The following is a 14,164-nucleotide window of genomic DNA, read 5'->3' on the forward strand; positions in this document are numbered from 1 at the left end:
TGTAAGCGACCTCAAACTACATCTCCCAATGTATACGAATAAACATTATATCCTTAGAGGAGCCAACTCATTTTACACCGGTAGAAAGCCCCAAATGGATGTATTGAGGGGTGCATTCTGCGACAAAACCTATTCCGGCCAGAAAAGATTCGTCATATATGGATTAGGGGGCTCTGGAAAGACAGAGCTAACACTTAAGTATGCAGAAATATATCGGAATGACTACTGGGGTGTATTTTTCATCGATGGTGGCAGTAGAGATAGGGTATTTAGTAGCTATGCTGAGATTGCAGCCATCGGTGGAGTTGGGCCAAACGAAAAAGCTGCCAAGAACTGGCTAACTACCTGCACTCTTCCGTGGTTACTTATCATTGATAATGTTGATGAAGAAGAAGTTCAACTTGAAGACATGCTACCACCAGGAGAAAAGGGATGTATATTAATCACATCCCGCAACCCAGCCCATAAGAGATACGGTACCGTTGGTGAAAGATACTTGGAACTGCATCCCATGGAGAAAAAGGAGGCTAATGAACTTATCCTCAAGGCAGCAGAAGAGCCGAGCCCATGGTCCGAGGCAGTCGTAGACTACGCGACTACCATTTGTCGTGCGTTGGGTTTCTTACCGTTAGCTTTAGTACATGCAGCCAGGGCTATTCTAGAAGGTATTTCCGATTGGAAGGGATATCTGAATACTTATGAAAAATACGTCAATAAGATCCGCCGTGATTACCGCCATCAGAACAGGAGTCAATCGAACTCTAAATCATATCTCGACAAAAGTATGAACGTTTTCTCATCCTATGAGATCTTATATCATTCGCTGGAAAGGCCGGAACAGGAGTTTCGGGACGCAATCGACTTGCTTCATGTATTTTCCTACTTCCATTTCCAAAATATTCGACTTGATATCCTAGAGAACGCGGCCAGCAATCCATTCAAAGAAGAGCAAGAAAGGGAACGTGAAGAGAAAAGGGACCAAGGTAGAGTTCAAACACCAGTAACTTCCAGTCGGAAGCCGTTATCTATGCTCCTCCGAGAGGCAGCATTTTGGCTAAAGCGAGAATATTTTTGGACTCCTTTACCTCTACCAGCGGCGTTAAGGAAACCGAATAACATGTCCCACGCTGCTTTCGAGGGCGAGGTGCGTATTCGACTTACTAATGCATTACGGGTTCTCACGAAGCGATCACTTATTATAAGGCAAGATAGACTTGAAATTGGTCGATACAGTATGCACCCGCTGGTTCATAAGTGGCTGAGGGAACGCCCCGAGATATCGATATCAGAGCAATCGCTCTGGTGTCAAGTCGCGGCAACAACTTTAGCAAGGAGTATTCCTCTGCCCCCGCTTGGAGAGACGGAGATTGAGAGGCAAATGAGACGCGAGCTCCTTCCCCATGCTCTTCACATTCGCGAACGCCGAGAGGAGATTAGGGGGGTTTTGATAGAATATCGCGATCCTAGGAAGTCAAGTTGGAGGAAAGCAGATGGTGATTTCAGTAGAGTACAAGCTGACGAGTCAGGACGCTTAAGCCGCATGTACTACGATTGCGGTTTGTACCGAGAGGCTAAGGAACTTCAATCAAAAACAAGAGAGTGGATTATCCAGCAGCTTGGTGAGGATCACCAGTTCTCTATCAGACTCACTCTATTTCTTTCAGAAACCCTCCGATCATCGACGATGATAGATGATGCGACCAAGTTACAGCGCCGTGCTCGTCAGCTTTGCGTGACTTCGTTAGGCGAAGACCACCCATTGACATTAGAGGTGACAGAAATATTAGGGATGACGCTTTGTTTCAAGGGTCGATGGGCAGAAGCTCTTAAAATACACGAGAAAAATGTAGAAAGACTTAGCGAGGTGTATGGACCAAAGCACGAGAAAACGTTAAAAGCAATTCGGAACTGTGCTGCCGTGGACTATCGCAATATGGATTACGAGAAAGCTACAGGGCGGCTACAGATGGCCTGGGAAAGCATGAAGGAACTTCTAGGTGAGACCGATGCGGAAACACTGTGGTTCCTTCAGGACCTAGCGACAAGTTATCTACGATATGATGATGAGCATTCCACCAAGGCATCACCGCAGCAGCTCATTCAGAGCCACGATGACTTAAACTTCATTACCAAACAACGCCGGGAGACCCTAGGGAGGGAACATCCCTTCACTCTCCTTGCAATACTACATTTAGCTCGATTGAAATCTTCATTAGGGAAACACGAAGAAGCAAAAAAAATCATGGACGAGAACTTAAAAATTGCCGTACGAAATCATGGAGACGATCACATCGCTGTAATAGCCGCGAAGACACACTATGCCAACATCCTCGTAGAGCTAAATCAATACGAGGAAGCGGAGCAGATATTCGATTTGGTCACGCAGAAGGCACGATACAAATTATTCACAGATGAGGATGGCGACCATCCGGATCGGATTTCTGCAATGTGGTTCCAGGTCAAATGTTTAGACAAGCAGGGTAAATCCGCGGGCGCATTAAGGCTATGCGACAGTATCCTTATAGCGCTTAGAGATGTGGGTGGAAATAGGCTCGGTTTGAATCACAAGATTGTTAAGATGGTAGAGAGGAAGAAAGCCGAGCTAGTTCAACAGATCAGTCCCGTTAGCTGATTAGTTGGCATTCCCAGCCGGGGATAACACGAGTCATCTATTTATTTCACTTTACCAAGGAATTAACTCACCTATGAAGACGTTTACAAGCATAGGAATAGCCCTCAGATTAGGAATGGGGATGAAAAGGAGCCAGTTCAGTTCGGTATCGCTTTCAGTTCTCTGTAAGTAAAGTTCACTCATATGCTCCTTTCTTATGATCAGTGAGCATTGTCAAGATTAATCAGGCATAACAGGAACTTATCCACCACTCAGTAGGATGCCGAAAATTGGTGCAGTCAGACTGAAGAGTGGTTAATGTCATTGTTGATACTACTCCTTTAAATTACTATGTTGCTACCCAAGAAGCACAATCCATCATAGCAGTATAGCAGGTAACGCCGATCCCTAAGAGTTTGGAAGCATATATCATAGAGAGCAAGACATATTCTGAGGGGATCAGGACGAGCCTCATAATGACATGTCAGGGCTACCAGGTCGACTTTCTGGCTACGAGCTCACCAGAGAATGACGCTCGCCGCGATTCCAGTATATACCTTGTGCAGCTATATCACGCGGAGAGTTCGGCATATTACTGATGGACGGGTGGTTCTGGAGGTGTGCCAACTGTATATAGATGTGAAGTAGGCGAGTGTTAGCTTCTCGCATGCAAACTGCCGCTGTATAATCACCATGAAAGATCCAGACTTCAGCTCGCGTACCAAGACTGCAAAGGTCGAGGGTCGTTACTTAGCGCAGCACGTTGTACCACCAGCCGTTACTACCGACATAGAGGAGTTTGATGCCGATAGCTAGAAAGCCACAGCTGGCGTGTCAGACTATCTTTCCGACTGGGCTGATATTCTATCCACCGATACTTCAACCTCTAACCACAAGGCATACCTCTACTACAATCACTTTAGTAGAAGCTTTCCCCAGTATATCAATCCTCAGCCCCCATATCACCAATATAGACCATCCAACAGCGACGGCTCAGTCAACCGGTCCTACCCTAACCTCAGCCAGAAGCAGTGGGACGTCAAAAATGCTTAGGCGTAGACCCATAGCTGTGTACTTCTCGTAAATACTTTAATCGTGACTTTGAACTTGTTAGAATTCTTATTAATTAGACAGAATTCCATAAGGGGTTTAAAAACTGTTATATGCTTGCATAGAAAATTGCCAGCCCACGCCCCCACGGCCTCTTAATTGTATCAATTAATATGGCTAGCAAGAGCCGTCAATATTATAACTTTCATCGCACAGTTGACACAAGTGCATGATGCGTTCTCTTCTTTAATGATGCGCCTCTTTCATAACACAGGATAATCTATGGTTGACTGCTTAAGACTAATTCAAGAGCCAACGCGAAACGCCTCTGCCCACGCAAAGGGGACTGACTCTTAAATGAGTTGCTTAATATAGTTATTCAACTATTCACAGAATCAAGCTAGGAATGTCTAGAAGTCCGACCAATATCGACGTATTTAAGAGTCTCAACTTCGATGTTATATTAACTAGGTTCTCCGCATTTAATTGTAGTGTCGCTCGGAGCCAAATACCCCTATCTTCGCCAAGTCTATATGCACCTTGTCTACCTACCTAATACAGCAGGTAGCAGTGATAAGAGCCAACATATGCTAACTAATTTCGGGTTGTCTCCTTAGTATTCGACTACGGTAGTGGAACAAGGCTAGATCGTTAATCGGATTGCCGTGCTGAATATAGGTAGGTAGGTACCTACCTACGGTGATACTATGAGGTCCCCATCAACGCGCCAAGCCATTTTACGATCAGCGAATACGATCGACGTGAACGTATCTTATGTCGTGCTCACCGTAGTCGTATTAATACCTGCCATGCCCCGAAGCTCAAGGTCTTATCTTTTGATCCCCTTCCCTCACGTCCTTCATCATTGAGGGCGCGAAAATACATAGCCCAGCGTCATAGACAATGCAACTTAAGAAAGCTGGTAAATGCCACCAGGCGGTCTCTATGACCGTCTTGGTCAGCGCTGTTCTGTCGGGTCATACCTGGGCTGCGCCGTATACTCCACAGAGCGATCCGTTCAAGGTGTTGGATCCGCAGAATTGGGTAAATCCCGATAACATGACCTGGGCAGACTACAAAACACCTCCGGGAACGTCCTGGTCTGATCCAAGCCGTAAAGGCTCCGTTCGGAACTTCAACATTGCCCTCGTGGCCGTTGACTACCCGGACGAAGCCTTCGTTATTACGCAAGCGCCAAACTCGACTGTTTTCGGCAACCCGCAGCCAATTGTATCTGGTCTCAACCGTACGGAGGTCCCGGCCTTTTATCGCGATTTTCTAAACAAGCCTAGCGATCTCAATCACAATCACACTCTCCATGAGTATTGGATGGAGGATTCGGGTGGGCGATTTGGAGTAGATTTGACAGCTTTTGGTGCTTATCAACTACCTAGCCGTTCATATCAGTACGGTGTTGATGATGAGCGCGGCGGGTTCAACGAGGGTGCTTGTCCATCTGAAGGGCCGTGTTCCATAGACCTGCGAACAGACGCTCTAGGAGCATGGCGCGCCGACGTGGGTAACGACACCGCCGATTCCTTTGAGCTAGTCTTTATTCTCTCGGCTGGTCAGGATGAGTCTTCCACATGGCAAGAGTTTGGCGAGATGAAATTTCTCACCCCCGAGGACGTGCCGGACGAGTTCGGGCCTCCGGGTAATGACAGTCTACCCAATTATGCCGCAACAAGATACGTTAGCTGGACATCTTGGCAGGCAGCGAGCGTAATCTGGCCAAATGCGGGCGGCGGCTCATCCACGCAGGGAGAAAGCTCGGGCATGTCTACTTACGCTCACGAATTAACTCACTTGCTAGGTATCGGTGATAATTATAACAACCCGTACGGCGACCCCCCGCGTCGCGCTTACACGGGCCCTTGGTCGATGTTATCTCGAGGTAGCTTTAATGGTCCGGGTGGTCCGCACACGCGATGGCAAATTCCAGCAACTCTTGGCGGAAGCTTGGGCTCCCTTCATACCGTTTCAGATAAGCTGCGCATTAATCTAGCTGACAACTCGAGCGTGCTTACAGTCTCGCGTGAGGCTTTATCCAGCTCTGGACCCGTAGTCGCTGAAATCACCGCAAGATGCATCAATCCAGGAGAAGGAGAATTGTTAGGTCTACACGTCGTTCTGGGCAAGGATCTTTCCCCATTCTGTAACGTCAGCACCGATGCTCTTTGCGATGGTGGCGGTTACAATAACTACGATATCGAAGTGATTGACAGAATGGGTGCCGATTCGTTTACCCCTGACTCGGGAGTTATGATCAGTAAGACTAAAGATGTTGATAATGCTCCTTTCCAGTGGACGATCGATGCCAACCCGCAGGACATCGATGTCATTGATTTCTACCGACCCGATGGCACAGCCTCAAAGTTGACTATTGGCGACTATCGCCAATTAGCCGATGCGTTATTCCATGCAGGTACGCGATCAGGAAGTGAGTATGAATACACGGACGAAGCGAATCGGCTGCATTTCTATATCCTTGACATCCGTCGCGACGACGTTGGCATCCTTCATTACACTGTGGGTGTACGATCGCTTGACGGTAGCGGGTCTAGCACTTACAGCGTAGATTTAAGTGAGGGACAAATTGCAGAGGGGCCAAAAGCTAGGGCCAGCGTTAATAAGGGGATAACATGCGCGTTCAGCTTAACCAATTCCGGTACATACGTGGATGGTAACGCGACGCATCCTCAAGATCTATCCGCATATCTGAACTCAGATATCTATCGACTCAGCGCTGAGGTAGATAGCGAAGGGTGGCGAGTCGAGGTGCCAAACGCGCTGACAACTGCTAAATTTGGCTCATCGAGTACAGTTAATGTGGCTGTTGGTGCTGCTGCAGAGGCCGCGGATAGTGCAGTTGTTAGATTAACAGCTACTTCTGAGTCCGACCCTACCATCTCCATCACCAAGGAATGCCAGGTCAAGAAGTGAGACAGCCTATAGAATAAATATAGGGGTAGTCATTCCCCTTTACGTATATACATATGGATAAGATATAAGCTTCATTACCGTACCATTGCTGCATACTGAGAATAATCGTAAGATTGTTTGTCCCGGTTGAAATCTAAAATCATTATTATGTTCTATACATCGACCTGAATTCCCAACATCTTGCCAAGCGACGTTACCCTGACGTCATGGATTTAGACCTGGCAAACCATAAAGATCATGACATCGTCGAATGAAGAGCGTGTAGATTACACAGTCCGGTGTTCGTTTGGCATTTTCTACAACCCTAATATTAATATCGCATCTTAGCGATAATGTTCGGTTCAAGCAACACATTCGATCCCAACACCGACGTTCCAGATCTAAGCGGGAAGGTCTTCGTAGTGACGGGCGGCAGCGCGGGCATCGGGTATGGAATATCAGCACATATCCTACAGCACGGACCTGCGAAGCTCTATCTTCTTGGGAAAAAAGAGGAACACCTGGCTGAAGCCAAAGGGGATCTCAAAAACTACGGTGATGTCTCGCGTGTCGAATTTATCAAGTGCGAGCTCGAGGATCTTAGGCATACAGACATGGTGGCGCGAAACTTAGCATCTAAACTCGATCGGCTAGATGCTCTTGTTCTCAATGCCGGGCTCGGTGTTGGGAAATACAACGAGACCAAGGACGCTCTTGATAGCCATATGCAAGTCAACGTAATCGCACAACACCACCTTGCGCGAATTTTGCTTCCGAAGCTTATTGCAACACGTAACAGCCGACTATGCTTCCAATCTTCCGAGATGCACCGATTAGGCACCGGCGGTGTCGAGTTTAGAGACGTCGCGGAGATAAATCAGGATATTGGGCCTACTAAACTATACTCGCGCTCTAAACTTGCACAGGTATTATTATGCAGGGCGTTCAATCGACGCAAACAGCGTGGCGAGCTAGGCCTCGTGCCTGGGATGGGACCGTGGATTAATGCTACGCACCCTGGCGGCGTAAATACAGATCAGCCAGATCAGGCTCTTGATGCATACGGAACCGTCGGCAGCATACTTATTCAGGCCGTGAGGCCGCTCATGAAGGAGCCAGTCGAGGAAGGGTGTCGGTCCATGTTATTCGCTACGACGAGCGATGTCGTCGCGGATGAGAAGATCGATGGACAATATATCATACCAGACAAGAAAGTTTCAGATGTTAGCAATCAGGCCAAGGATGAGGAACTCGAGGAGAGGTGCTGGAGATTAGTGGAGGGGATTCTGAAGGAAAAATTAGGAAATTTACCTTATGATACAAATTAGGGGCTGGATCAAGAATTAATGACTAGAGGATACCTAGGTATCTTACCTACTATATATTGTACATACCTGACCAACAATACTATATTGTTATTAAACTCGTGAGAAATATCCTGTTAGATGCTACCTACCAACTATTCAATACACCATGTCATGAATAGGTAGACAATTGTTCAATAAACCTTGAGTTTAGAATAATGATACCAGTGAGGTAGGTAATTTAATTGACGAGTGTAGCTAATTCCCCACCCCTCACACGTTATACACGGCTTTAGAGGGCGCATATCCAACAAGACGATCAGAGGATTAACTCGGCTGGAACTTTTTCTCCTTATACCACTCCTAGGCTGTCTGCGATAATTTTTCAACTTCTTTAAAGTCGAAATCCTTCTTAGGAAGCATTTCATACACACCCTCCGACCATTCAGGCGGAACTTGTGCACGAAACTGTTCGGCACGTATGGAGGGTTTCCCCCGTGATTAGCATCGACACGCATCTGCCCATCAAAGTTAATCGAAGAGAAAGGCTGGGCCATAAATGGGCAATTGACAGGTATCTGATGCAGGTTGACGCCGATACGATGATACTGGGCGTCCCTATAGAAGAACATGCGGAACTAGAGCAGTGGGTCAGGAGAATCACTGATCCCGGGCACCATGCTACCTGGTGAAAAGGCCGCTTGCTCCACATCCCGGTGAAAGTCTTCCGGGTTCTTGTTCAGAACAAGCCGCCCGGATTCCTGCATTGGGAACTTGTCGCGCGGTCAGACTTTAGTTACGTCGAACGGATCAAAACCTATCTTCTATGCATCCGCGTCTTCCGGCCTCATAATCTGGACCTTGGCCGTCCATTCGACTTGCTCGCCGTGCTCAATAGTTTCCCAAAGATCGCGCTTCGAATAGTCTGGGTCCTCGCCCATCTTTCTCATAGCCTCGTTATAGGTAAACTACTTCTGCCCATGTTTGGCGATAAAATGATACTTGATATACACAAACTGACCCTTTTGGTTAATCCACTTGAAAGTATGACATCCGTAGCCATGGTTGAATCTCCATCCGACGGGAGTTCCGTGGTCGCTGAAGAACATTAAGCCCGCATGGTTTGATTCGGGGGTATTAGCAAGCAGATCAAATGTGGCATCCTGGTCGAGAAGGAAGTTTTTGGGATCGCGAAACTGCGAACGGATTACGTCCGGATCTTGAATGGGGTCGCGACAGAAGAAGACCGGCCAGTTGAGTCCCACGATATCATAGTTTCCTTCTTTGGTATAGAATTTAATTGCAAAGCCTCGCGGGTTTCGTGCCTCGTCAGGATACTCCCGACCAAGGGTTACGGTGGAGAAGCGGATGAAAATAGGGGTCTTCTCGCCAGGTTTCTGAAGGAAATTGGCTTTCTACTCTCTTGTCAATCTTACCGTCAGATTCGATACGTTTTTGGTACATTCGAAAAATCCAAATGCGCCGCTTTCGCAAGGATGCACCATACCTAGTTGCAGATAGGTAGTTATATCTTAAATTTTCTCTTCGATATCTAATAGCTCGCACTCTAAGTTCTTTAAACGGTTGAAAGTCTGTTGCTTCCTATAAGCCGGATCAGTGATCCATATTCACTCACAGATCGTCTAAACAAGGTAGTTATTCTTACTGAAAAAGAAACACGTCGCTAGCCACGGGAATACCACCAACGGTCTTACTATGGCACCTAAGATATAATTAGCTCCGAATCGTGTCGATGGGAGCTTTATACAAACGCATCTAGGAACGGAATTGCCTCGTTGTTAGTGAAATAGGAGGCGTCATCGGTACGAATTCCGCCTACAACGCAACCTGATATCTTTGCTGCGATATCCGCGGGTCCCTCATTGGCGCTCATCATATGGGTTACCCGGTTACTACGCGATTCTCCCATAGTGGAACTCTGAATTCCCGTTTTGATAGCTTCCAGAGGATGCTGGGTGATGCTCCATTGGTTGCTGTTCGCTGTGCCGCCAAGAGCGCTAGATGCCATCTTGGGTGCTAGATGTGATTATAATTTGAATGATAGTAGTGTAGATCACAGGGCAATCTAAGACGAAACCCTTTTTTGATATGTGACGGAGGATCACTATGATTCTTATTGAGTCCTCATCCGCCCAAGCCCTCAACCTGGTCACTTGTGTTAATGTAAACCTGAGAATACGTTCACAGTGTACAGAACCTTCACCCGAACAAAATTGAAAGTCGTAGGCTCATTAACCAATATAAGTCAATCCACCATTTTCAATACCCCTAAGAATATGGTCGCCGGACATATATCCAGATTCTAGACATGACTACCACTGTGAGAAATAAATCATAATAGGGCTGACCGACTTAGACTTTAGCTCGGCATCTGGAATATAGTAGAAATGATGACGACGTTAAAGAGTTAACTTCAAAAATTCTAGTTCTACATAGGTACTATCCCGATATTTCTCAACAGGGTTATACACTCATAATGTTGAGTTTATTTAAGGTCAACCACACGTGTAATCTTCTTATGTCATTACACCTCACCAAAATTATGAGTCTTGCTACATCAGAGTACATACACCGTGAGCACCACAGACATAGCATATCACTTCGAATAGGGAATCATACGATAGATCGTAAACCTATGATAAGAATAGTAGCTAACTAACAGTTAATGTGAGTTTGGATCGTATTTGCGATTGCTAGGATCTATTACCAAAATTGATAACTTAGGAATATTAAAGATTATCAATCTAACACTAATCAGAGCTCATCAGTCAGACTTAATACTTCAGTCAACTCATCGATATCTCAAAACAATCATTTTTCCAATCATATCGTGCTTAAAAGAGACAAAAATATTCACAAGCGGTGAAAATAACAAGACAGTAAGAAAGGGGAAAATGAAAGCATCATATAAAATTAAAATCATCTCGAGTAATTGTTCAAAACAAGCTTTCATACGGCGGAGTATGTACCATATAAACTACCAAGAGTGTGAGAGTATTACGGTCTCATGAAATCATTGGCAACTGAGTATCGGCTGGTTATCTCAGATATATCGTAGTAGGTAGGCCAAAATCGAAGAATCTAAGCACATTATAGGATAGGTTAGTGCTATCTACAAACTACAACTAAATAATCTCATAGCTAATTGTTAAGAACCCTGTGTTCCTGCAATGTATCCCTATAAAACAAACGTACATAATAGAAGATCCTCATTCAACCAAGTAATACTCGACACAATAGAAAGATAGAAAATTTCAAGATAATTAGAAGCACCATAATGGATTAAACTATATTAAGCAAAGAATACTTACATCAATAACTGACAAATAAAGCCATTCACTTCAACATATCGAAACAATTATCGAATGGTAGAAAAGCAACGCATGACAAAAACAAGTTACCAAAATGGTTTTTTTATAATTTTATATACGAATGTTACGACAAATGAATCGTGAAATTAAATAGCTATATAAATGGTGGCTAAACCCCTTTTCTAAGCCATTCTAACCTGTTCCTAATCATGTATCCTCATCCAAATCTGCTTAAAACAAAGCAATCTCACCAAACCTTAAAACACCCTTTTGTATGCAAGCCTTTTATATGCACCTAAGTCGCTTACAGAAGAGCAGCAGCGACAGCGGCGGCGACCACGAATCCGAAACCACGCTCCACGTGAGCGGCAGCGGCGGTCGGGATGGTAGGGTAGCCGGGGGTGGTGGAAGACTGGGCCGGGGGAGGGACGGGGCTACCAGTGCCGGCAGGGGGCTGAGGTACCTCGGTGCTGACGCTGGGCACGATGGTAGGGTACGGCGGCGGGGTCTTGATAGATGTGGTCAAGCTGCTGGGGCCGGTCGGGTATCCAGTGGGGAAAGGCGTGGAGGTGAAAGTCGGGAAGGGCGAGAAAGACTTGGTCGGGTAAGGGGTGAGAGTTACAGTCGGGTAGGGAGTGAAAGTCTCGCTTGGGTAAGGAGTCTCACCCGGAGTCTCGACCGGACCAGTAGGGTAGGGTGTCTCTCCAGGGGTCTCAACCGGGCCAGTGGGATAAGGTGTTTCACCGGGTGTCTCGACTGGGCCAGTGGGGTAGGGAGTCTCGCCGGGGGTTTCGACCGGACCGGTAGGGTAGGGGGTTTCACCCGGAGTCTCAACCGGTCCAGTGGGGTAAGGGGTCTCGCCAGGGGTCTCGACGGGACCGGTGGGGTAAGGGGTGAGAGTCTTAGTGACGGTAGGAGTCGCGGTCGGGGTCACAGGGCAGACGGTAGTACCAACAGAGATGGTCTCAGTGGTAGTGTGGGGCTTGCCAGGCTTGCCGGGGCAGTTGGTAACCTCGGGTCCGCAAGAAGTGATAGTGCGGATGGTGGTCGAGTAGATGGTCGAGGTAGAGAACTCCGTAGTTGGGACAGACGTAGGGTAGCCAGGAGCAGTGGGGCTGGAAGACGGGAGTCCCTTAGTCGGGCTGGTGGTCGGGTGCTCCTCGGAAGTGTTGGAGGTGGGATATCCGGGAACAGTGGCAGTCTCCGATGTAGACGTTACAGGGCATACTGTGGTAGTGAGAGGGACGGTCTCAGTAGTGACGTGAGGAGTACCCGGGCAGTTGGTGACAGTAGGGGCGCAAGAAGTAACGGTGTACCTGGTCGTCGTGTAGATAGTGGAAGTAGTGTACCTGGTGGAGCTCAGGGTCGCGGTAGAGACAGAGGTAGAACCGGTAGGAACTGATGCGCTGTAAGAAACGCCAGTCGGAAGAGTGGTGGTACCAGAAGACACGGATACACTGGAGGAAGACACACCAGTGGGCAGAGTTGTAGGGGCAGTACCCGAAGTGCTAGAAACACCAGTGGGAAGCGTGGTGGGAGCGGTGGGGTAAGAGACTACAACGGAGCTGCTGCTGGGGACGAAGCTTGAGGTGGAGCTAATTTCAGACGAGGACGAGCTGGCACCGCCGGTGGGGTAAGTTGGGTACGACGGAACAGATGAGGTCGATAGAGTGATAGCACTGGAGGAAGGAGTGCTGCTCTCGGAGCTCGAGATTGAGACTGAAACTGAGCTGCTCGGGTACGAGGGGACGGACGTGGAAGATGTCGCCTCGCTGAAGCTGGAGCTGGAGATCTCGGACGAAGAGGCAGAGCTGGAGCTGACCGGGTAAGAAGACGAAGCAGAAGCTGAGCTTGTTACTTCAAAGCTTGAAGTGGAGCTCGATTCAGGGTACGTTGGGTATCCGGGAACGGAAACGGACGTAGAGGAGCTGACAGCGGATGAAGAAGTAACAACGGAAGAGGTAACAGCAGTCGAGGATGTGACAGCAGACGACGACGAAGCCGAAGCGGAGCTAGTCACCTCAAAGCTTGAAGTAGAGCTCGACTCGGGGTATGTCGGATATCCAGGAACCGAAACGGACGTAGAGGAGCTGGCAGCGGACGAAGACGTGGCGGACGAGGATGAAGCCGGAACGGAACTCGTCACCTCAAAACTCGACGTAGAGCTTGACTCCGGGTACGTCGGGTATCCTGGGATAGTCGTAGAAGAGCTGACAGCGGATGAAACTGAGCTAGAGCTGACGACGTATGAAGACGAAGCTGAAGCTGAGCTCGTCACCTCAAAGCTTGAGGTGGAGCTGGACTCAGGGTACGATGGGTATCCCGGAATAGACGAAGAGGAGCTGACGGCTGAAGAGGATGTGACAGCAGACGAGGATGAAGCGGAAGCTGAGCTCGTTACCTCAAAGCTTGATGTAGAGCTTGACTCGGGGTATGTCGGGTATCCTGGGACGGAAACAGACGTGGAGGAGCTCACGGGGTAAGTTGACGAAGACGGAGTGCTGACTTCAGTTGAGGTCGAGCTCTCGGGGTACGTCGGGTAACCCGGGTATGTTGGGTATGGCTCAGGCGCAACGGGGTAGTTGCGCTTGGAGTCAGCGCTGGCAGAGCCGGCGAGGGCTAAAGCCCCCAGGCTCAGTAGTAGACCTTGCATATCGGTGACTTTTATGTACTCGGACGAGTATTATATTAGGTATTATTAAAAATATATTCCTAGCGAGGGACAAGAAACGACCGTGATCTGAAGCGACTGTGGTGCGCAAGTCAAAGCGAGTGAACTTGGCTGTTTATACAGTTGAGCAAGCCAGAAGCCGATGAGGAGACAAAAACATCTGGGCGGCGAGGGACTCTTTAATATCCATACGATTGAGTGACATCGCTCTGCTGTAGGCTTTAAGGAGAGTGAAAGACCGGGGCGTCGTTACCAGTCAATCTTAGGGTTCCAC

The 14,164-nt window shown here is 47.7% G+C and overlaps 5 protein-coding genes across 5 annotated transcripts; 3 read left to right on the forward strand and 2 right to left on the reverse strand.

Moving 5' to 3' along the window:
• Positions 1-1,234: 1,234 nt before the first annotated feature.
• Positions 1,235-2,632, forward strand: GL218_08600 (uncharacterized protein; the record flags this gene model as incomplete). Its single annotated transcript, XM_033585404.1, has 1 exon — positions 1,235-2,632. The coding sequence occupies one exon, from the start codon at positions 1,235-1,237 to the stop codon at positions 2,630-2,632; it is 1,398 nt and encodes a 465-aa protein (XP_033440399.1).
• A 1,932-nt stretch (positions 2,633-4,564) lies between these two features.
• GL218_08601 (putative m6 family metalloprotease domain-containing protein) lies at positions 4,565-6,604 on the forward strand (the record flags this gene model as incomplete). Its single annotated transcript, XM_033585405.1, has 1 exon — positions 4,565-6,604. The coding sequence occupies one exon, from the start codon at positions 4,565-4,567 to the stop codon at positions 6,602-6,604; it is 2,040 nt and encodes a 679-aa protein (XP_033440400.1).
• A 332-nt stretch (positions 6,605-6,936) lies between these two features.
• On the forward strand, positions 6,937-7,911 carry GL218_08602 (putative oxidoreductase bli-4, mitochondrial; the record flags this gene model as incomplete). Its single annotated transcript, XM_033585406.1, has 1 exon — positions 6,937-7,911. The coding sequence occupies one exon, from the start codon at positions 6,937-6,939 to the stop codon at positions 7,909-7,911; it is 975 nt and encodes a 324-aa protein (XP_033440397.1).
• Positions 7,912-8,855: 944 nt separating this feature from the next.
• GL218_08603 (Catalase) lies at positions 8,856-9,916 on the reverse strand (the record flags this gene model as incomplete). Its single annotated transcript, XM_033585407.1, has 5 exons — positions 8,856-9,166; positions 9,324-9,394; positions 9,454-9,489; positions 9,554-9,610; positions 9,660-9,916. 5 exons carry the CDS (start codon positions 9,914-9,916, stop codon positions 8,856-8,858), a joined length of 732 nt encoding a protein of 243 aa, XP_033440398.1.
• A 1,607-nt stretch (positions 9,917-11,523) lies between these two features.
• On the reverse strand, positions 11,524-13,872 carry GL218_08604 (uncharacterized protein; the record flags this gene model as incomplete). The annotated part of the gene is made up of 1 exon (XM_033585408.1): positions 11,524-13,872. One exon carries the CDS (start codon positions 13,870-13,872, stop codon positions 11,524-11,526), a length of 2,349 nt encoding a protein of 782 aa, XP_033440384.1.
• Between the last annotated feature and the right edge of the window lie 292 nt (positions 13,873-14,164).

This window comes from Daldinia childiae (genome assembly GCF_008694065.1).
Source record: "Daldinia childiae strain JS-1345 chromosome Unknown Scaffold13, whole genome shotgun sequence".
NCBI classification, from domain to species: Eukaryota; Fungi; Ascomycota; class Sordariomycetes; order Xylariales; family Hypoxylaceae; genus Daldinia; species Daldinia childiae.